Source organism: Sebastes umbrosus, chromosome 17 (genome assembly GCF_015220745.1).
Source record: "Sebastes umbrosus isolate fSebUmb1 chromosome 17, fSebUmb1.pri, whole genome shotgun sequence".
Taxonomy (NCBI): domain Eukaryota; kingdom Metazoa; phylum Chordata; class Actinopteri; order Perciformes; family Sebastidae; genus Sebastes; species Sebastes umbrosus.
The window spans coordinates 20533745-20558181 of NC_051285.1; the positions used below are offsets into that span (position 1 = coordinate 20533745).

At 38.5% G+C, this 24437-nt stretch overlaps 1 protein-coding gene across 14 annotated transcripts in view; it reads right to left on the reverse strand.

Annotated features, from left to right (window-relative positions):
* The window catches only part of LOC119475931 (RNA-binding protein Musashi homolog 2), a 331608-nt gene extending 310138 nt beyond the window's left edge, over positions 1-21470 (reverse strand). For 6 of the 14 annotated variants that reach the window (XM_037749069.1, XM_037749064.1, XM_037749067.1 and 3 more), the window contains exons 1-5: positions 21259-21470; positions 20883-20923; positions 20472-20553; positions 19833-19917; positions 2811-2852 (exon numbers count right to left, since the gene is read on the reverse strand). In XM_037749069.1, coding sequence (XP_037604997.1) covers positions 2811-2852; positions 19833-19917; positions 20472-20553; positions 20883-20923; positions 21259-21320 — 312 coding nt within the window. In that variant the 5' untranslated portion in view covers positions 21321-21470. The remainder of the gene's footprint in view (positions 1-2810; positions 2853-19832; positions 19918-20471; positions 20554-20882; positions 20924-21258) is intronic. The other 8 variants (XM_037749068.1, XM_037749062.1, XM_037749066.1 and 5 more) reach the window with 3 other exon arrangements.
* Between the last annotated feature and the right edge of the window lie 2967 nt (positions 21471-24437).

Consider the following 24437-nt stretch of genomic DNA (forward strand, 5'->3'; position numbering starts at 1 on the left):
ACTTCCTGTCTGTTTCCAGCATTACTCTACGTGCTGTACATACTGTATAGTTTTACCATACTGCAGCATTCAGCGGCGGGAGGTCATTGGCAGGGGTTACTCGCGAGGTCATTGTTAGCCGTGAGAAAAATTAACGCTGATTGGTCTCGTCACGATTTGCTCCCCGAAGCCCGTGCCACGGAGGCACCTGCCAAGGCGAGCTTCTTTAAAACGAGAACGGAGCCTATTCAACAGCTGCATAAGCAGCCAGGCGGGCAGACAGACGAGGGGAGCGAGGGACAAAAGAAAGCAAATGCAAAACAGAGAGGACTTTCTAAATGGGAACCATAGAATGGGACTTCTTTTAAAAAGGTCTTAAATCAATTGAACATAAAGTACAAACCAATGCAATGTTAATCTATCTGGCTTAATCCCATTGCTTTAAGATCCTTTATAATCCACATTCAATACAACCATTTTTCCTCTCTAACAAGCTTGCCCTATAGTCATTTTATAAATCATTGGTACAAGGCTTTTACAGTGCCACCAATTCTGTTATGGTGTCATTATTTCACTGAGTTATGAACCACGCGAGGTGGAATGACAAATATGTTTAAGACCTGTGGGACAGCTCAACATATTGTATTTTCCCTCTCTGAGTCATTGCTAAAAAGAGTAGAACGCTGTTCAAAAGAAAGATTAACAATAATAATAACGACAGCAAGAGGAATTTCTTGCTCACTTAAAACTTGGAAGCATCATCAACCATCTGAGCTGTTTTATCGCACCTTGGACTTTCATGAGCAAGGAAGAAGTTAAAGTGATACACTTGGCGCGTGAGAAAAAATGTGGAGAAACACTGGTAGTTTCTCAACCATATGCCGATATCCTTAAGTCACCATGTGCTCTGGCTTTTGAGAGCCTGCGCTGCCAATTCCTCATTTGAAACCTGACCAACTCTTTAACAATGCCTCTCTCTGATACGGTGGAGAAGGAGAAAATCTATTATCGATTTCCACCTGGTTTAGGTTGGAAACGGCCCTGATAGCGATGTTGAATAGCACCACACTGTACTGTGCCTTCGCACTAAAGCTGGGGGATGGTGTGAGAGGGCATGTCAACAAAGCCCTTGACTATACGCCACAGCACCATCTGCACGCGCTGAATATTTAATCGTCAATAGAACTGCTCGAGACCAGTAATCAAGAAAAGGGAAAAGATAATATGCATCATGAGAGAGCTCATGCGACAGTTCCTGCGTGATTGGAGTTTGGCTTATCTTTTAAATCACCCATTGTTTCAATGCTAATTGTGACCATTTCTACATGTGTGCACCACAATTGAAGAATCACTTATGTCATTCAATCCCATTCAACTCCTACTGAGAAAACAACTCAATAGACACATAATTCAGCCAGTAAAATGTAAATCATCGCTGTCAATAAGTCATTTCTTTCATTTAAAAATAAAACTATCTCCAGTTTTAATTAACCTGCACCTTCAAAAACAGCCAACACAAGACAGGAGGATCTTGATTCCACTTTCTTACATGTCCTCTTTTCCACACCTGAATAAAACTTTCAACTAGGGCTGTCAATCGATTAAAATATTTAATCGTGAATAATCGCAAATGAATCGCACACTTTTTATCTTTTCAAAATATACCTTAAAGGGGAGATTTGTCAAGTGTTTAATACTCTTATCAACAAGGGAGTGGGAAAATATGCTTGCTTTATGCAAATTTATGTATATATGTGTTATTGGAAATCTATTAACAACACATAACAATGACAAATATTGTCCAGAAACCCTCATAGGTACTGCATTTAGCATAAACAATATGCTCAAATCATAACATGGTAATCTCAAGCCCAACAGGCAACAATAGCTGTCAGTGTGCTGACTTGACTATGACTTGCCCCAAACTGCATGTGATTATCATAAAGTGGGCATGTCTGTAAAGGGGAGTCTCGTGGGTACCTATAGAACCCATTTTCATCCACATATCTTAAGGTCAGAGGTCAAGGGACCCCTTTGAAATGGCCATACCAGTTTTTCTTTCCAAAATGTAGCGCTCCAAATTAAGTTTGGAGCGTTATTTAGCCTCTTTCGCAACAAGCTAGGCATGGGCACTATAACATGGTTGGTACCAATGGATTCCGTAGGTTTTCTAGTTTCATATGATGCCAGTATCTTCTCTCCAGCTTTAAAACTGATCCCGCTACAACCTAAAAATTGCAATTTGCGATAAAGAAATTAGTGGCGTTAAAACAAATTTGCATTAACGCGTTATTATTGCGTGAACTTTGACAGCCCTACTTTCAATATCCAACATTCTCTGGAGATTTATTAGAACCCGCCTCCTGTCAGTCACAACCCTCGTCAAGCCAACAGACGAGTTACCAACGCAAGATGTTTTCACACATATATTCTGTTGCATTAACACACAATAAAGCTTGGTTCATACTTTTGCAGACTAAAATTGGCATAATAACAATCAGAATATAATGAAGGATGAAATGCAAATATAAGCATAAAGGCACAGAAAAAAATATATAGATATGAAACAGCGAGGTAATACAAAAAAAACATAACCTCAATCATGCTGAACGTTTCTTTAGAGTCTAATATGTCCAACTTTAATTGCTTTGGTGAAACAGCATAGACAAGGTGAGAACAATGGAGCCAGACTAGGCATTTCTCTCCAATAACAAACAGACAAACCGCTGCCTCTTTGTATCTGCTGTGCGAGCAGCACAAAATTAGGTAAGCCAGTGACATGAGACATAATCATTTTCTTTGAGCGGGGTTAGTGACCAATTTATTCTTACCTTAGGCTGGGCGCGACGTGGAAAGGCAACCTTAGGATCAATCTGAGAATGAGAAAAGAATAGCAAAATTGTTGTTAAAAGAAAAAGCTGTGATATTGTAAAAGCAATGAAGAGGTGTTGAAAATATTTCTAACATTGTAAGCCCACAAAGGGAACCCCAGGGTGCAAGCATCCACATGGTCACATTTTTAAATCCTCTGTGGTGGTCAGGAATAAATACTAGGATCCTAAATACATATTCAGAACTTAATGTATTAAAATGTGATATTTTCAACTCACAATGATAACAATTTATCGGAGCCATTAGGATTTACAAAAGCTGCATAATCAGCCTGTGGCGATACAGACGGTCTGCTTTTGAATTTGAGAAGCATTTTTTGACACGAAAGCTGCATTCGAGAGCTGTCAAAATTATTGCAATTATAAATTAAGTGCACATGAATGGCCCAGCAAAGTGGTGATAAGAACATAGGAAGGAGGGGTTTTTGTAACTCAATGGCTCTGCTACATCACACCTGACTTTTGTCATATAATGTGGTTAAGGTTAAGGTTTCACAAAGGAAAGGCTGCGGCATGGTTAAAATCCTAGTAACCATGAAGTCATGTTGAAGTCAACGTAAACAATTCAAACTGAACAAATGGCAACAATACCAACTGTTGTAGCTGAATATTATTCAATCAATTTGTTCCCATTGACCAGTTAATTTGTAAACCTCTCATTTAATGCACCATGCAGTAACTGAACCATATTAGTCAGTATATTAATCCGTACTCTACAACAGACAATAATTACATTAGTGCATAGATTTGGCCCAATAACTGCTTTGATTTCAAGTTAGGTAAATCTGTCAGGATTGTAACTGGGCAGCAGACCTTTAGGTTCAAAACAAAGTACACTTCACTTCAAGAATTTATATCTTGAGTACTGACTAACGGCAGTACAATTTTATTATTATGAGGATTTGAAGAGAGCTGGCCAATATCACTGACCTCATTACTTACTGTATCAAATTTCTGTAACTTTTACTGTTGTATTTATTACCCGTCTTTAGGGATGTCACGATACCAGACACGGTAAAAAAAATGAATGAATAAATAAATAAATCCCATGTATGTCAACATCCACTCCTTTATTACCGTTTGCATACTGGTTTTTGTTAGCAAGTTTAACAGGTCATAATTCCCTTTCTATTATTTTATATTATTGTGAAAACAAACACCTCCTTCAAACAACTGTATTAATTCAAGTTTCTCGCCAAAAACTACATTTGACAAGATTACATTTGAACACATCATGAAAACGTTTATCTTCGCCCAATGCTAGCAGTTAGCAGCCGGTAAGCAGCACAGACACGTTTCAGGAATTTTGGCATTGACTTGGTACATAAAGATCGGTTCTCGTGACATCCATACTTAACATAATTTTAGCTTGTTTTCATATTCTATTCTCTCTTTAATGACTGTTTTTTTAATTTTATTTCAATGTCATTTTATGACGTGTTTCTTTTGCACTTTGTCTTGATGCTTTTGATGTTTTGTGTAAAGCACTTGATTTGTCTTATTGCTGAAATGTGCTATATAAATAATCTTGCCTTGCCTTTCTATAACTGATGGAGCTCAATGACTAGGCACAATATTCATGGTGTACTTAAGGAAAGCACATATCAAAGAGGACCTATTGTGCTTTTTGTGCTTTTTCTCTTTCCTTTAAGTGTGTTATACAGTTTTTTGTGCATGTAAAAGGTCTGCAAAGTTACAAAGCCCAAAGTCCACACCAAAGGGAGTTACTCTCCCCCACAGAAACACTGCTCCTGACCTGCCTGAAATGTCTGGCCTTTTATTCCGTTACGTGGTGATGTCACCAAGTAACATATTTGCATATTAGCAAAGCCGGTATGAGAAATGTAAAGCATTTTTTTTTTATATTAAAGCATGTAAAGATGTTCTAGTAGAAACCCAAAATACAAGTATGCACCTGAAAATAAGCATAATAGATCCTCTTTAATTAGCACAAATTACTGAAAAAAATATTGCTGCTATCAAATCATCTACGTGCCAGTTATATATATCAAAAAAATAATCACAACTGCTTCAAAAACAGAGAAAAAAGTTAGTGTGGAGGCCGGCCACGCCATCGTTCTGTTGGTCATGGTCGCAGCAGAGACTCGCTTTTATTTTAGGCAGGAATCGCTGATTGGATATGACAGGGAGAAAATGAGAGTCTGAGGCCGCTGACGCCTCCAGATATTGCCAAATAACCAGGAGGATGCGTCAGATCAGCCTGTTTCTCCATCTTGTGCTTGTTATCTCATTAGCTACATCTTCCTCGTTAATTTCACTGGTATGAAGGTATGTGGTCGGGGGTTCTCATCAACCTCGCACTTACAATGAGGAGGAACTGTCTCAAACAGCCATGACATCCTAAATTGTCCTTGTCTGGATACCAGCGGAATTGTGAAAAAAGAAAAGATTAGCTCTTTTTGGCATAATATTACTGGTTTGTGTATAACAGAAAATCCTTTTCATGTTGTTCCATATATTGCCACGTGCTATACTGAAATAGCTACAATAAGCCTACCAATTATATGCTTTCATAAAAGTTACTCCTTCAGCACAGATGGGTATATTTAAGAAAAAGACATCTCTTCCTGCTGAGGAAAACAATGGAAAGAAAGTAAATTAAGGAACGCAAGAACAAAAAGACGCCATCTGCACAGATCAATTAAGCCAATGAGACCGGCTACGTTTAAATGTGTTTGAAGGGAAACCATGATGTGCAATGTCATTGTCATCTTTTTCTGTCAGTCTCACTTATTACGGTTATCTTTCTAAATCAAGTCAAAATGAGAAATGAATTCAATAACACCTGGGTATGGCAACCCTGCTCGTAATGAATTTCATTTAAAGATTTGTTTTAGCACTTAGCCCCAGGCACAACCAATTCAAACTCAATTATTTTGTGCGCCCTATTTGAGCAAAGACAACACATTACGCTTTGAATACCAAAGTCCTATATACTTGGTAATGTATCTTACTTTTTAAGCCTATGCAAAACGTATCAAACCTCATTTTCAACATACTGCGTTAACTAATTGTTTTTCTGTCCTGCTGAGTATTTCTATTCACTGTGAAGCTTCCCGTTTCACCATGCACAAGGGAGCACTTAAACACAGCGGCGATGGAGGTCGTATAGCTTTCTGTCAGTTGAAAATATTACAATTATCAAAAAGAGGCAATTATATGCACAGAATTGTGTTCAAAATGAGGCTACGGCTGCAGATTGTTTAAATCGCACTCTGAGCAATGCAACCAAATTAGGCAAAGAGGACTTACTAACCAATCCTTCTGAGAAATCCTGTAGCAGCACCTTTTTAGGTCACAACTTATGATGAATGACTCCTTTGAGAAATTTCAACATGAGGAGGGGAGATGTAGCAATTGTTTCCCTTTGGTTTACATATTCATGTGCATGGGATTTTTTTATGTAGAAAGTAGCTTCATACTTCAAGCCAAGAGCTGAAATATGCACTGCCCTTTTCACTGGATAACCATACCTTTGAACCGGAGACTATGTTGTCTCGGTTTCACCTGATACTTCCTTCCTGAGACATTTTTGTTATGTAACACACATACCATCAGGGTTTGGGATCAGTCAACCGGAACTGGGTAGTGCACTTGTTTCAGTAATTCCACATAGAGTACTTGTTATTTCACCCAAGTCTGTTTTCATGCACAATACCTTAACATTTTTTAACACTAATTACAAAAAGAATACTTATAAGTGATTTACCTTGCGTGTTTTTGTCCATTTAGTTTTCAAGAAAGTACTTTCCTTAATGGGTTGGGGTTGAAAAAACACTCTTGTTCTTACTGTGCTATTGCTTTCACTGCAATTTTCGCATTCTCCACCTACATCAGCTGAATGCAACAAGTTTAAGCATACTCTCTGTGGTTTGTTGAAATGGATTCTGGGAACAAATCACAAGCTGATGCAGAAGTGGCGAAGGCAATTTCTAGGGAACGTGTGTACCAAAAGGCACATTAAAAAGACATAAATTGAAGAGGCATAACTCCAGTGTAGAAAGCTAGACCTCCCATCCAGCTGAGGCTGTGCGGTTATCATCTAGTAGCAGTTAAAGTACTTTATTAATCCCCCTCTAGGATATGTCTTTATCATGGAAGCATCACAAGCAGTGCATGCAAACTAAACGGCACATAGATATTTAGAAACCTGACTAGGAGCTGAATGAACAATCTGCTCGGAATATGAATGTAATGCTCCACCTTTGAACATTACGTTTTATTGGTTGCCAGATTAGCTGCTCAAACGAGGGAAACCAGCGCTATTAAGCAGGTAAAGACCTGGAATTTACCTTCTGTGTATTGTTGTCATACTGTGGAAGTATGAAGGTCGTTGGGATTGTAAAATTAATTTAGGAGCACAGTAATAAACTTTAGTTGGATTGACTGGACTGATATACAACAACATAGATAAAATCTACTAAGTGATGAGGACCATTGTTGTCTTTGTTATAAGCAGGGGTATTTACATGATGCAAATTAGAAGCAATAGAACTTAGGATAGGTACACACCTGAATGGTCCAAAGACAGGTATTGCTAGAAGATATGGCATATATCATATTGTGATTGACAGAATGACTGGAATTAGTTAAAAGATTAGTTGATTAGTCAAGTAGTCGATCGACAGTAAATTAATCAGCAACTATTTTGACAACTGATTAATCGTTTAGGTCAATTTTATGGAACAAATCCAAACATTCTCTTGTTAGGCTTCTCCAAAGTGAAAATTTGTTGTGTTTCCTTGTTTTAACATTATAGTTAATAATTGAATATTTTGTATTTTGAACTGTTGGTCAGACAAAACAAGACATTTTAGGACATCACCTTGGGCTCTAGATAATTGTAATGGTCGTTTATTTGCTGGTTTTTGATGTTATATAGGCCAAACTATTAATCGATTAATTGAAAGATTTATCAGATTTATCAATTATGAAAATATTTGTTATTTGCAGCCCAAGTTAAAATGTTTTCAAGTGCAAATTGCAATCAAAATGCATCATTGAAAAACAGCCACTATTAACTACTTTTTTTATGTACGAGCCACAACAAAATCATAATTTTTAACTTGTCCCATACCTAGGGGTGGGAATAACCAGAGGTCCCACGTTACGATATTGTCACAATCCTTAAGTCACTATACAATCTTATTGAGATTTATTACCTTTTTCCAACTGCAAATTATGCAGTTTGTCAACATCTGTTTTATCTAATAAGATAGAGTTCTCATTCTGTTCATCTCAGAGTTTTCATTCACATTATCTTGAGGTCAGAGGTCAAGGGGACCCTTTGAAAATGGCCATGCCCGTTTTTCCTTGCCAAAATTTTGCATAAATTTGGTGCGTTATTTAGCAAGCTAACAAGACATGGTACCAATGGATTCCTCAGGTTTTCTAGTTTCATATGATACCAGTATCTTTACTCCAGCTTTAGGACTGAGTCCGCTACAACCTCTGAAAGACAGAATAGCGGCAAAATATTGCGATACTACGCTGTATCAATTTGTTCCTTCCAACCCTAGTCAGACCCAATTCACACATGTGAATTCTATGTCATTGAGTGCGTTTACATGCACACTCATATCCTGGTTACGATCAGGATTTTGGAGTATCCTGCTAATGTTTATCACATCTTTCCCTGGTTTCAAAAACCTGGATGGGGTTGTGCTACCTGGAGAACTCTGATAGAAACCAGGATACTGTAGCATGTAAACCCCTTTTCCAGGTTTCTGAACATTCTTTGTTGGTACAGAACATAAATCAAGGCACAACTGCATACAGGTGATCAAAAAACCTGGATATTGTTAGAATCATGAATACAGGGGATGTGAATAACCCAGTTTTGAGACTTATCCTGGTTTTGATCTTATTTGGGATATGATGTTTACATGGAACTTGAGAAACATGGACACTAGTGTGAATATAAATGCACTCAGTGTCTCAGTGTGTGAGAAAAGAATTATTCTTACTCTTACGGGTAATAAGAGTATGATTATTACAGGCAGCTGTTATCTACAACTGTCTGTACTGTAGGATGTATGGGGTCCTTTTTTTTCCTTTGATTAAATTACTGTAACCATCTAATGGTAGCAGTACCTGTTGTGTATAATTGACTGGCAGCCTCTAATGTGATTTAATTTTTCAAGGGGCTCTGCAATTACGGTATGTGTGCCTTTTGCAATGTGGCTATCTCAGATAGCATCTCAGCAAGTTTACACAGTTCAGTTCATGCGGAGCACAAGAGCATGACTAGTGACCCTAGACTGTTTATATAGATGTCTCCAATGACAGAAACCATCTTTGGGATATATTTATTTGATGTCTACTTTGACTTTTTAGTTTGGCCCATCCGCTAACATGAAGGGGGCGGGATTTATAACCCATACTGCAGCCAGCCACCAGGAGGCGATCGAGATGTTTTGGCTTCACTTTTGGGGAGCCGTCATGTCGTCCATCTTTATATACACTGTGCCATGTTCCAAATCACTGATTAATTTGGAACAAAATCAATTTCTTTTTACTTTTAGTACGTACTGGAGCTGCCCTTACAAAGTACATACTGTTGTATGCAGTGTGCATACAATTGGGACATACTACTTAGTCATAACATTGTGCCTTGAACTTTGACCCTCTTGCTCATATAGCCACTGCGCAGAGGATTGTGGGTCAGAATAGCCAGAAAAGCATGCTGGCTTGCATACTGCAAAATGCAACCGGATGTAGTATGACATCCTAGTATTTTTCAAGGCCTATTGAAAGAGGCTGGGACACGGGTCATGGGGTATAACACATGCACACTGTAACTGGAGCTGCGGTTGTGCATTGCGATTGGCTCAATTTTGGCTAGTACAGACCAGATTTAACCGTGCAAGTGTTGTACCCCAAAGATATGACGCGTGACATCGGCTCTTTTCACCTTCCTTGGTATTTTTGGCATTCTGAATTTGACATACTATGAATTGGGACATACTGAATTTTTTTCTGGCATACTAAATTGTATGGTAGTATGGGTATTGGGACGCAGCCAGAAAAAGATTTAGTATATACCAATACGCAGTATGTCAAATGCTAGTGACATGCTAAAGATGCACTACTGGTGAAGTAGCTGTAGTCTGTGTCAAGAGCTTATTCCTCATTCTAAGGCAAAAATGGCCTCTCCAGTGTATTGTAAGTATTTCCTCACCTTATAAGATCTTTACATCACCCTAACACGTCTTTTTCAAATTAATGGTTTCGGTGCACCTTTCTTACATGATGAAACACGATCTCACACAGAACAAACGTGGATTTCCTCAAGACATCATACAAGCTGATATGTCAACATAATAATTATGAGAACAGACCAAGAGGAATCCACCACCATCTTTTATCTTCCACAGCCTTTTTACTACGGGGTCTCTGTGGGCCGCTTCCGCATGCGACTGTGGGAGATCAGGGCAGAGAAACAGCCTATATCTTAAGTTCACATCTTATAAAAAGGATTTCATATATTAATGCGGCTCCTGGGTAAACTCTCTTCCTCTCTCTTAAGACATATCTACACTGGCGCGATGGCGTGGTGTTTAAGCTAAAAGGAAAAGGCTTATCAAAGCTTGCAGCTTTTCCCAACTTAAGTGTGTGAGCGGGTCCACAGGTGTGCCTGTGCGATACCAACGGAATAGACAAGAAATTAAAACATAAATGTTTCATATCTGTCCTGTCAATCTTTACTGATTTTTTTTTTTGCGGTGGAATAACACATCGAAAAGGCAGGTTGTTATGCTCGTCAAATCGATAATGAGGATTTCACCAAATCTCACGCTCAAGAAGGAAAATTTAAACACCATTATGAGCGTGATCCAAATTCAGTGGTATTACACAAGATATTACATTACAGCCTTGACAAACATCTGATGTTCTGTATGTACCGACAAGAGACAGATACAGCATGAACTAATAACGCCTTCAGCCATAATTAACTGCAGAAGACAGAGAGCACCTGCTATACTTGAACAAGAGCAAGTCAGAGTTTAGCTCACTGATTTAACTTTACTTCCAAATCCTATCTGATGAATACGATTAAGATCTGCCCAGAACAGCTGCTCTTCCTTACTTTTTCTCCTACTTTCCCCTTGGGTTGTTTCCTGCCTCACTTAAAAACACCAAAACTGCGAGTATAGGTTGGCCTGGGGTCATTCAATAAAGGCACACATAGAATATGTTTAACTTACAAGAAAATATAGATGTTTGTGGGTTTTACAGTTTGCAAGAAATTAAGAAACCATATCTATGCAGTTGAAACTAGGGATGTGACGATACCAGAAATTGAATAGTCAATACCAATTGAGTGCTGCAGGAATGAGTCCTAAAACTCGGAAATGAGTTAGCATTTTAGTACTTCCGGTTCCCTCGTCTGGAAGTCAATGGGTTTTAGTTAGATGCTTGAAATAAGGTCTGAGGTTAACACAAGCTTAAGAGATTTTCATGTTTTGATCTAGGATATGAAATATGTCAGTAAATATCCCACTCGTGAATTTTGAAGCTTTCATGTGTCTTTAAAATGGCGGTTGCTAACAAGTGATTAAATGTGACTACTAAACGTCATCAAGCCAACTCGTCCGCCTTTACAGCCTCCTTGTGTATACTCGCGCTCATGCGACCGTGGTGTAGTTCGTCTATAGCCTAACGTTAGCTTTTTACTTCTGTTGATGGCATTTACACTTCAAAAAACATAAAAGTGGTGTTAATTAGTGAAGATTATCTTACAGGACAAAATGTGTAAGTATCATAAACATTTGTTTGCCACAGAGCTTATTTTTTGCAATAATCCAAAACCCAATGGAAGAATCCCATTGGCTTTTTGTCGAGGGAACCCAGGGCGATGCTAACTTCCTGGTTGGCCTACAAAAATATGTCATCCCTGCAGCACTCTACCAGTGAAATTGCATGATTCTCAATACCCAATTCAATATCACGGTAAAAAAAAAAAAAAAAAAAAACACTTAGAGCTAGTGTTAGGAAGTTGGACAGGTCAAAATCCCCTCTTTATTATCTATTTTATATTTCTGTGAAAACATCTTTAAACAACTGGATTTATGCTCTCTTTCTATTCTTTCTATTTTATTTCTTGCCAAAAACTACATTTTAAAAGATTACATTTGAACACATCATGATAACCTTGGAATTTACCTACGCCCAATACTCATTTTACTGAATAGAGCCTGAACGCATCATAATGAAACCCAATGCAATCTCTGTTAATGTTAGCGGTTAGTTCCTCAGGACTATGCTGCCCACCGGCTGCTAACGGCTAACGTTGGCTAGCTCTCCTCTTGCCAATTTCAACACAGACTTGTTGTTAACAATGTAGTATCAAAAAATAGGTGCGTTGATAGTCAGTTTACTTCGTCCTTTCAGATTTTAGAAAAACAAGTAGAGTTCAGAATTTCGGCATCGACTTGGTACTGAAGTATCGGTTCTCGTGACATCCCTGGTTTAAACTAAGATGACTGGTATCACACAGTCATGATAAATTCATATTTTGCATTCACACATACAGTAGGTCCCTGATGAATATTTTATCAAATACATAAAACAATAAAAGATGCCAAACTGGAATGAATCCACTGCCTTGTTAAGCTCTCAACTGTTACTTCTCAAATGCAAAATCATATACTATGATCTCCCCTGTTCATACCGGCCTGCCTTGAAACATCTTCAGGAACAGATGCTGCGAGTCGCATATTTCTAAACTGAACAAAGCATCATGAAAAATGGTAAATATGTTCTGAATTACCAGCATGTGTGTTTTGAAGCCCCAGGCTGTGCTTCTCCATATGTCTCATTCACATTCATCCTAGTCTGAGTGTTTTCATAACCGGACGGTTATGCACGGTAGGAAAAAAAAAAAAAAAAGAAGAGGAAGTCTGTGATGATGTGCCTCTATCGCATCCTGGCATTTTTGTGGATTCTACATTGATTCTATAGCTCTTTTAATCCTCAACCACAGGGAAAGGTTTTGCTAAAATTATACTGAAATCCTTTGTGAGGTATCAGTGTAATCAAATGAAGAATGCCTCTTTTGTGTTTGCTTTTTTACTAATATTACTTAATAATAATTACTATACTGTGTGTGTGTTTGTCAGAATACCAAAGCCACATTAATTTAATTCACACATCCAACTCTATCTGTAAAATAAAATGAGAAACCAAGAAGGAAACAAAATGCCGAGCCAAAAATGTAAATTAGGTATGATTTCCACTTTCCCTGTACGAATAATATGACTCAACTTGTTCACAGTCACAGCACCTCCAGCAACTCAATCCCTTTCAAGGTTACGAAGGACAAAAACACTGGTACGGACTCATTCAAGCACTGCAAAAGTATGGAGGCTTGTATCGAACCAACATCTGCAAACACAACAAGAACCGTCCACGTTTGCTGGACCGGCTCGTTCTCTTCATTCGTGCTGTGCAACTTTATAAAGAGATATGATGGATCCTAATGCAATGCGATCTTGATAGTGTGAGCGTTAAGATATACAACAGCACAGCAGATACAGCCCAGTGACTAATAGTGAGGAAAACAACACAGACAGCTGCCTTCGGTCTGTAATCTTCTATTGCACGCCAACGGATAAACAGAAGCACATTAGCAGCTAGGAAATATCAATTTCTGCAAGTATTTGAGTCAGGATCTTTGGTTGTGTCAATTATACCGTCAAACACTCATCCGATTACAAAAATGTCAAAGCTTCACTTTGTTGTTTATTATGACGCAGCCATTAGTTATCCGTATTATTACAGGACTATTAGTGTCATCAATATATTTCAGGTTTGAGGGTATGGAGACAAATTGCATGGCCATGGAAACAAGGCAAATAAATCATTCCCAAAACAAATTCATCTGACAGGAATGCAAATCTTATTTGGCTCTGCATCTTTTTTTTAAATAGACTGCGTAAAAGTCAACATCCAAGATGATTATGTTGATAGTAGGGCTGTCAATCAATTCAAATATTTAATCGTGATTAATCGTATGATTGTCCATAGTTAATCGTGATTAATCGTACATTTTTTATCTGTTTAAAATGTACTTTAAATGGAGATTTTTCAAGTATTGAATAGGTTTATCAACATGGGAGTGGGCAAATATGCTTGCCTTATGCAAATATATGTATATAGTTATTACTGGAAATCAATTAACAACACAAAACAATGACAAATATTGTCCAGAAACCCTCACAGGTACTGCATTTAGCATAAAAAATATGCTCAAATCGTAACATGGCAAACTCAAGCCCAACAGGCAACAACAGCTGTCAATGTGTCAGTGTGCTGACTTGACTATGACTTGCCTCTCACTGCATGTGATTATCATAAAGTGGGCATGTCTGTAAAGGGGAGACTCGTGGGTACCCTTAGAACCCATTTTCATTCACATATCTTGAGGTCAGAGGTCAAGGAAGCCCTTTGAAAAAATGTTAAGCTTTTTCTTGCCAAAATTTAGCGTAACTTTGCAGCGTTATTTAGCCTCTTTCACAACAAGCTAGTATGACATGTATCCACCAATGGATTCCTTAGGTTTTCTAGTTTCCTATGATGCCAGTTTCTTCACTCTAGCTTTTAAATGGAGCCCGCTACAACCTAAAAATTGCAAGTTACGTTAAAGCGTTAAAGAAATTAGTGTCGTTAAAACAAATTTGCGTTAACATGTTATTATCGCGTTAACTTTGACAGCCCTAGTTAATAGTCATTAAATCTATTTATTCGAGGCAGTCTGGTGACCTAAGGGCTTAAGACAACGTCCCCTGGTCGAGTCTGGCCAGGCCTCTCTCTCCCTTCATTTCCTGTCAGCTCTCTACTGTATGCTATGCAATAAAAGGCACAAAAAAATACCATAACAAATTTGGAATGACAATCCCCTTCCACAACATATAGATTTTTTTTAGGGAAGATCCTACCTGACAGAGGTAATGATAAATATAATAAAAAAGGAAAGGTTTCACAACAAGCCCCCAGCGACTTGCCAATTAGGTGTAAGGACAAATGGGCAACAAGTTTAGAGAACTTTGCTGTGCCTGTGACATTAAGGCCACAATTCAGAGACAATGATGATTGGATGTCAGACCTTAAAATGTCACGGTTCAGTTCTCAGGGTGAGGCACTGTTAGATCTGAAGAGTATGACACAAGTCTGCCAAATATGACCTACAGCCTACAATAAGTGTGATATAATATAAGTGTTTATGTTAGGGGTGGGAATCACCAGAGGCCCCACGATACGATATTATCGCGATAATATCTTATTGCGATTTGAAACATTTTGCGATATGCTGAGTATTGCGATGAAATATATTGCAATTCATTACTTTTTTCAACTGCTAATTATGCAGTTTGTCAACATCTGTTTTATCTAATAAGATACAGTTCTCACTCTGTTCATCTCACTTCAATATTCTTTATTGCAACAAAATAGAGAGCTACAGGCATGAGTCCTAAAACTCAGAAATTAGTTAGCATTTTAGCACTTACAGTTTCCTCTTCTGGAAGTCAATAGATGTTTTGAATGGGTTTTTAGTTAGATGCCTTAAATAAGGTCTGTAGTTAACACAAGCTGAAGAGATTTTAACGTTTTGTTCTACGACAAAAAATAAATCAATAAATACCGCACTCGTATAATTTGAAGCCTTTATATATCTTTAAAAAGACGGTTGCTAACAAGTGGCTAAATGAGACTACAAAACGTCATAACGCCGACTAGTCCGCCTTTACAGCCTCGTTGTGTATACTCTGTAATCTGGTGATTGCATTCACACTTCAAAGATCATAAAAGTGGTGTTCATTTGTGGAGATTATCTTGCTGAACAAAATGTGTAAGTATCATAAGACTCACTCAAAACCCGATGGAAAAATCCCACTAGTTGGCCTACAAAAATATGTCATCCCTGGAGCACTCTACGGGATTGTCAGTCAAGCAGACTGACCACCACTGTCATAAAAACATAAATGTTGCACCAAGCACCTGACAAACTGAACTGTTTGTATTAGCCAACTTAACTGAATGCACTGAACTTGAGTGGAGTGGACTGCTGTACCATTACAGGTATTTTGATCAGTGCAACTTTTACAAAAAAATATGTCGTCCACTTCATCTCAATCATTTTTAGCAAAATGGGATTGTCAAGCAGACAGACTGACCAACACTGTCATAAAAACATAAATGTTGAATCAAGCACCTGACAAACTGAACTGTTTGTACAAGAGTCTACACTGTAGTTGCAATATTAATAGTTTATATAATAAAAGATCAATACTTGACGATCGTATATCGATACAATATTGCCACGCAAAATATCACGATACTATGCTATATTGATTCTTTCCCCCACCCCTAGTTTATATACATATCTGTAGCTGCAAAGCTGTCTGTATCTTTCTATGGATACAAAACACAGGTGGCCCACAATCTCAACATGGTGGTTTTACATTACAGATTTTGCATACCACTTAATATGCTTCAGAGAAGCAAGAAAAACTTGTGTTTTAACTCCAGCATAATACATATGAAAATAGACCAAGAATATTCTACATTTTCATAAAAAATATGTTGGAAGCTGTAGGCGAAAGTTTGGCAACTTTAATATAAGAAAAAAGACCTTTTTCTTATGGGTGTAAAAACTATTTTGCAATCAATAAGTCAGTTGCAACATAAAAGTAGCAGTGGATTGAGACTGCGCTATATGAGCAAGCATGAGGTCGTCATGTTAAATCCAATGAATATCTTAATAGAATAACTTTAAATGCATAAGGAATTTAACCGTTTCCTGCTGCCACTACTCTCAAAGTGCCTTCGGGCAAGGCACTGGCCCAACAACTGCTCCATTTATCAAGCGTCAGTAAAAGACTGGGGCTGTACGGGACAACTCGTATATTTTTATGTGCAGCCCTCCCTCACACGTATCCCTCCCCCGACCTTTGCTGTATATACGTATATGCTGTCAAGCTGTCACAAAGTTGTTCATTCAAAATGTCAAGCTGGAAGTTATCAAACTGCTCTGGATCCTGCATCAAAGTAGGTTTCTATCATTACCCCTTCAAGCAGCCCCTTAACCTGTTTCTACGTACTCCCCTCTATAGATGTTTGCAATGCCATCGGTCGTACCCATTTGTCCTTTCACTGCCAACAACCTTGTCTTCTCACTATATTTACAACAGAGGGACCAAGGTATGTCCTCATCACCCTTATTCCCATAACACATAGGAACACTAAAGCACAACTACAGCACAAAGTTGGAGTGAGACACTGACACAACCGCTATGTTCACAATTTATTTATTTCTTTTTTAAATTCTTTGCAATGGGAGCGCCGCTTATTTACATCATGCTACAAACGCCAGCAGCGTCACGAGGCACTGAGCGTCTATTCAGCGCTGAGTGCTGCATGTTTGGTGTTTTTTTTCTGGTCGCAGAGTTACAAAATGGGTAAAATGCTGCGCTCGTCACTGTCATTTTTTACCCAGCCGTCCAATCACAATGGAAGAGGGGCAGGAAAAATAACACAAAGACCAACCGTCACATCCTACATGTAGGCTACAAGTGCTGAACAACAACAATGGTGGAGAAATTAATACACAGACCGGTGGGTCCGTCCTCTCTCCCTACATGTTTCAGCTTTCCCTTCATCCAGAGGAAGTACTCTACCTTGTGCCGACATTTTTACCTCTGCGGATATTCCGTATCATAGCAACCAGACGCAACCTTTGCCCTTTTGTGTTCTGCATTTAATAAACAAGTATTTAATTTGTTTTAATACGGTAATCTTTGTCATTTAAAATGCAACAATATACCTAATAATATCCTAACAATAAAGCTTATTTATATAACACTAAAATCAGAATAAATGAAGTAAAAAAGGCACTTATGTTGCATATTGCACTGTTGAGCCAATCATTGTTACCGCAGGGGAAATTCCTTCACCACGACAGCCTTGAGACTTAAAATAACATAACAGGAAGGCTCTGAAGAGAGAACTAATTATCAACTGCATGTCCACCATTCCTTTTGCCCCATCTGACTTAGTGTTATCAATCATTTTGTAAAGGCAGGGTTCAACATTAATGTTTTATTTTACTTGTCCGGTCAGGCAAGTGGGTCAGAAATCTACTTGCCAGAAGTCAATTTTTACTTGCCCCTATACGAATGGTTTTATTAAGACTACAGTTAATTGTCACGTTTTGTCCACTTTGCTCTCAAAGGAAGCGAGATGGCTCACTCCTTAGCTACTTCCATCATCAAAAGCATGTGTCTAATTATTTTTTATCTGGGCAAGTGAGTTCCTAGCCCAATGTAGCATTTTACCTGCCCCGGGCAAGCAGACAAGCCTTATTGTTGAGCTTTGAGAGGTATTAGGGCTGGGAAGATTCACCATCTCTCGCTCGCTGCGGTTTGTTTTGGTTGACGGATACGGAACGGATATGACATCATGTTACTCAGACTACAACAATAAAAGCGGCAACTTCCTTCTACCTCCGCATAGACTCAAATGAAGCAAATATATCGATTCTGGCATTAAAAAAATCGATTTCAAAGTTGTAAAAAAAAAAAAAAAAAAAAAAACGCGATACATAGGTGAATACATTTTTTTTCCCACCCATAAAAAGCTACAGTATGTGTATTTTTTTATATAAAAAGAATTTATAATTTAGGCCAGGAGAAATACTAAACCCATTTGGAGAAGTAAAACCTCCATCACTGAGCTGTTCTGAAAACTGCCAAAAAACTCTGAGCCCCCTAATAATAATAATAAAAAAGAGCAGCCACATTACTAAAAACTTTGCAGTTGACAGAACTGGAAGGAAAATAAACTAAGGTCCACTGTCCAACAAAAAGCATGTTTCAAGCTCAAGAATATTTACATTACAAGGGACAATAAATCTTAAAATAAATAAGTCATTTCCTATACTATTTTCAGAGTATTTTTAAGTATCCTTTAGTATCTATTTGTCTTTCAAAATCTTTCAAAATATTCCTCCATCAAGACTTGCCTTTAAAGGAGGTAGCAGCACACACAGTATGTTTCCTCAACATGCGCTATTCCATTTCCAAAACTCTACTGGCATATCTGGAATATTACAACATGCCGATCAGAAATCCCAGACAAATGCAATTTCAGCCGAACCCTGTCTAATCCATCACTACAGACACCTCTCAAAAATGACTAGCGCCTTTAATTATTCATCTACTGACAAATTTCAAAAGGTCAAGTGGAATCCACAAAAGTTTTCCATAAATAAGTGTGGGTGTATGTCTGCGGATCAATTGCCTTATTTGTGCAAGTAAATTCACTCTTTCCTAAACTAAACATACATTTATAACGGTCATGGATTGCTGTTGCGTTGCTGCATTTATTTAATCAAATTATTTTACATTACCAAGTAGTTTGAAAAGCATCTTTGTTGTTTAAAAAGTTGATTCATTCTGCTTTAGTTTACTCACAAATACAGAACTCTGTTTTTGACATCACTACTTATTAGGGGAACAGTATTAGTGCATCAGGGGTGATACAATGCTGGGTCAAACAGTAGCGAGGCAGCAGCAGGCCTGAGACAGCACGCCCTTCAGTGGAACATGAGATATGTTCACATCGCACATGTGGCTGCAGCGAAGAAAGGGGGGGTGGGCGTGTCGGCCCCATTCATCCAGAGAAGTGAAAGTGAACACATATAATATTCACCCTGGAGTTGTGTTTTATTGCTAAGCAAAGGGGACCATCATGCATTCAGCCTTTATAACGTGACCTTGATCTACACAGCCTGTTAACCTAAGAGGTGTTTACCCACAAGGCCTTTAGGCGGTAAAAAAGTCATCCAGATATGACAGAAGGGGGGGGGGGGATCTCCACTGGCAGAACAGTACACACATTAAACATAAAAATAACATAAAAGTGTAGAGAAAATTCACTCACCGTCTTTGAGTCTAATTCGTGGTGTTGTTGAGCTAAGACTTTATCTACACTGGCAGCATCTGTAAACGTAACAAACCCAAATCCTCTGCAAAGACAAAAAAAAGGACAAAAATGTTAAAAATGCATGCACACAAAATGATGTTGTTTCATGCACATACAAAAAAAAAAAAAGTGTGACTTAGAGTGATAAACTGCATAAATAGGAGGCATAATATTCCTATGACCTTATTATTATTGTGTCTCTCTGTGTAAATGCATTTAACAAATCCACATTATGGACGTCCTGTAGCAGATGTGAAACAGAAAGCGGGGGCACGCCGCTGATCATGATTTTTGGTATGTCCCAATGTGAGACGACACACCACACACCAACATTGTGGTGCAGTCACAAAGTCAATGTCAAATTGCATTCGGGCTGCAGCTTTACAGCAGTGAGCATTTAAGCTTATCTGGCTCGCTGTGAAACCACACGCAGGCGCGCGCACGCGGGGACACACGTGCGCGCGCGGACACAGAGAAACACACACAGAGAGACACACACACACGCTGGATTAACACGGACAAAGTGAGCGAGATCGTCACATGCACTGGAAAGGAGAAGTAAAGGGGGGGTAAAAAAAAAAGCCCTGTGGTATTTACCTTGAGCGCTTTGTCGTGGGGTCTCTCATCACCATACATTCTCTGATTTCTCCGAATTTACTAAAATAGTCTCTAAGGCTGTCTGTGGATAGAGAGAAAAGATGTCGGGTCATTGGACAGAAACATCACAGGCATGCTGTTGTCACTGTATGTGAAAGAAAACAGAAGACCCCGCGATGCGCATACAGGGGTCGAATAGAGGACTTCAGATGGACGGAGATCAGGAATAACATGGTGCGCACACACACACTAGTGAGATATATCCCATATACAGTACACACTACTGCACAGTGCACATCCACCGCCAGCAGCAGCAGCAGCAGCGACAACGAGCACTCAGTCAGTCACACAGCGACAAAAACAACAAGAAAATGCTGGAGACGGTGTTAAAGAGAAAAAGCGGTCTCTCACCTGGTGAGGTTTGCCAGCTGAGGCCACCGATAAACATTTTACTGTGAGGGGAAAACACAACAGAAGTGAGTCCAGATGTCAGTTCGGCCATTTTGACGACTAACTACTTGTAAAAGCGACCTTTGAGGGTAAAGAGGAGACTATGAAACACACATTCGCGCCTTTGTAATTCTACTCTATGTACATTAAAAAGGGGGAGGCCACTAGTGAGCTACAAAAAGCTGTCTTTCCACTGAATGTGGGGACACGGAGCACCGTTTCAAGTGCGTACTGTGGGGACGAATACACAGCACGGCAGAGTCCAAGTCCTCTCTAAGATGTTGGAACATGAAAAAACACACCGTAGCTACGGAATAAATGTAGAAATATTGCTTACCCCGGGTCATGTTGTGAATCATTTAGGCTTCCGGATGTGGCTTGACTCCCGTCTCCTTCCATATCTAGTTGAAACTCTCTAGGCTGGGACTACAGTACCAGTGACAGACACACACACAGATAGATAGGGCAGGAGATATGCAAAGCCCCGCTATGAGAATATGACTGAGCCGGGAATGAAAGCGTCACACGTGGGATCAGCTCAGCCCCCTGCTCCCTCCCTCCTCCCGCCTCCTCCTCCTCTCGCAGCACGCTCTACCTTGGCCCACAGGGGGCGGAGCCTGCCTCTGTCACCTAACCAATCCAATTGACGTCAATTCAGGCAATCTGCAAAGCAATCCTCCGATTTGTCATTTAATTAAGCACTAAGCCACTAGAGGTGAAAGTGGCTTATTGCTCTTCTAAATCAGCGGACACATACAATTTGCAAAAGAGAAAAAAAAAATCGTTGTCTAAGAAATGTTATACTTAATTAGCCATGTTTACTTTATTATTATTATTATGCGACTGACAAGTTTAAAGCTTTTGCAAAGCAAGCAGCAGCAGCGTGATTACTTTATAGTGATTACAAGAACTTGTTATTCCTCCGCCGTGCAATATAGTCCTTCAGAAAGAGGTAAAAAAAAAGTGGGGGCGATTCCTGGTTGCGTGTTAGTATTTAACTTATCCTGATTGTTATGGCTCACAAGTGTTTTATTAAACAATGTGAAGCAAAATGTAAAAGAGATTTTTTAGCAGCACCAGTCAACTGGCATATTTTATTTAAAGCTTTATCCCTAGAAATACTATGTATATATATATATAGATATAGATATAGATATATATATACCACCATTAAAAAAATATATTTACATATAGAGAAATACTATATATTTATATATATAGTACTATGCTATATATATATATATATATATATATATATATATTATTTTTTTACTTTTTTGCACTGTGGTTATATGCTATATGTTGCAATGTTTATATTCTCATTTATTTTTAATGTAAAAAAAAGTTTTTATTAATTCATATATATAACATATTTTGTTTATTTTGTTGCATTATGTACATAATTTACAAGTTACATACTTACATACCACTTTATTTCTACTTTCTTACATTTCTTATGTTTATACAAGAGCAACTGTAACGCCCCAATTTATATATAATTTATATACATATATATATATATAGAGAGAGAGAGAGAGAGAGAGAGAGAGAGAGAGAGAGAGATAGATAGATAGATAGAAGCACCTCTTATTGGAAAACTGAATGACGTATATGATTATTATTGTTATAATTATTATTATTATTATTATTATTATTCATAAGAATAAGAATAAGAATAAGAATAATACATGCCATACAGTTTTTCCAATAAGAGGTAATTTTTGGTTATTTAAATTCTTACCACTGTAGGTGCACATTTAATGGGCCTTACGTGACCAATACATTCATGTTATAATTCCATAATACCAACAATGCATGTCTGTAATATATTAAATTAAAACTTGTTACAATGAATATTTTTCAGATACAGCTCAGAATACGCAGAAGATCAAATTTTTAAGTGTATTAAAACGTGCCCAACTTTGGGCGGTGAGGTGAGGCGGGCTGATTATTAGTCATAAAATCTGCGTTCCAGCAGGTTCAGATCTTGTGGAAAAGGTCCCCTGAGCACGATACTGAATCTCTGTAGCTGACCCTGAGCTCTGACCTTTAACTGCTATATTCATTATGAAAACCAACAAAGAATTATCCTACGGGGATCAATAAAGTACGATATCCATACATGCAGTGGAGTAATTATGAATCTTTTCATGTAGATGACCTGTAACGAGCTGCCGACCATGCCCCCTGCCTGCAGAATGTATCTGGAGATAAACTACCTCTGCCCCCTCGTGACCCTGAAGAAGAAGAAATGAATGAATAAATGCACACGCATGACAAATGCACTGTGAAAAAATGTGTTTTTGATTCACATTATTTGCACAGTATGCTACCAACAGAATACAAGAAAAGGAAATCTCATGTACAAATTATGCTTTAAATTATGTATTATACATTTGTATCCGTGCCACATTACTGCTCACAGACAATAAATTCTATACAAATGCAGTTTTCATTCATCTTGGCATGAGAATAATTACAACAAAACATCCCAAGCTCTGCATGAAACGTGACTAGTGATCCTATTTCATTATTCGCATTCAGTTTTTTGAATAGGCCTGCCTGTGCTGACTGTTCAGGGCACCACCAGAGGGGATTTCTTATCTAGCCAGGCAGCATGTTTTTGAAACAATGACTTAGATAAAACCCAAATAGCACGACTTTTGACAGTTTAACAGCTAAAACTCGTCATTAGTTAGGGGACACTCCACATCGCAGCTGTCTGTAACTCTGAGACAAAAGTATATAGGCAAGTGGTGGCAATTCCTTGTAGCGCAGCGGTGTCAAAGAAAATGGAAATATGACACCTCGTGTGAAACACTATTACTTATTCTACCTTCTATGCACTATTCCCATGCCACTTGGTGATGCATTAAAGATTATTTTACTGTTGCATGTTCTATAAGTTGTCAAACGCATGACAGTGTCCTACAGCATAATGCCTAAAATGTGAATGTGAGAAAAATTGCATCCACTCAAGCAGCTGCAGAGAGAGAGGGGTTATAAATCAATGTGGAATATGAGCTCTGAGGAACAACAGGCTTTAAAGCGATCACAAGGTGTGCAAAAATCACAGTGGATTTAACACATGAAGAGCGACTTGTTTTATGCTCAAATAAAAACACAGGTTTCACAGTGAATTATTCTGCCTTTTGAACAAAGCTATCATGGCCTTTCTGTTCACCGTGTCACACCGTGAAGAGAGCAAAGTCAAATGTGACAGAAAGGGTACGTTGGCTGTGACATTTTACAATATCTGATCAAGGGTTGCGAACCGGGTTTGAACCCAAAGCAGCTTGATGCCAAAGAAAACACACCCTATTCCAGTGGTTCCCAACCTGGGGGTCCCGATTCGAACCCGGGCCGCTGCGGTAAGGACTCAGCCTTGGTCCTTGCGCCTGGGGCGCCCTGGTAACTCACCTGAGCAGGCGCCCCAGGGTGTTTTTAAAACAACATACATTTGGCCTATATCTCAGCATTTCATTCATTTCTGTGAAGAAAACTAAATTAAATTGT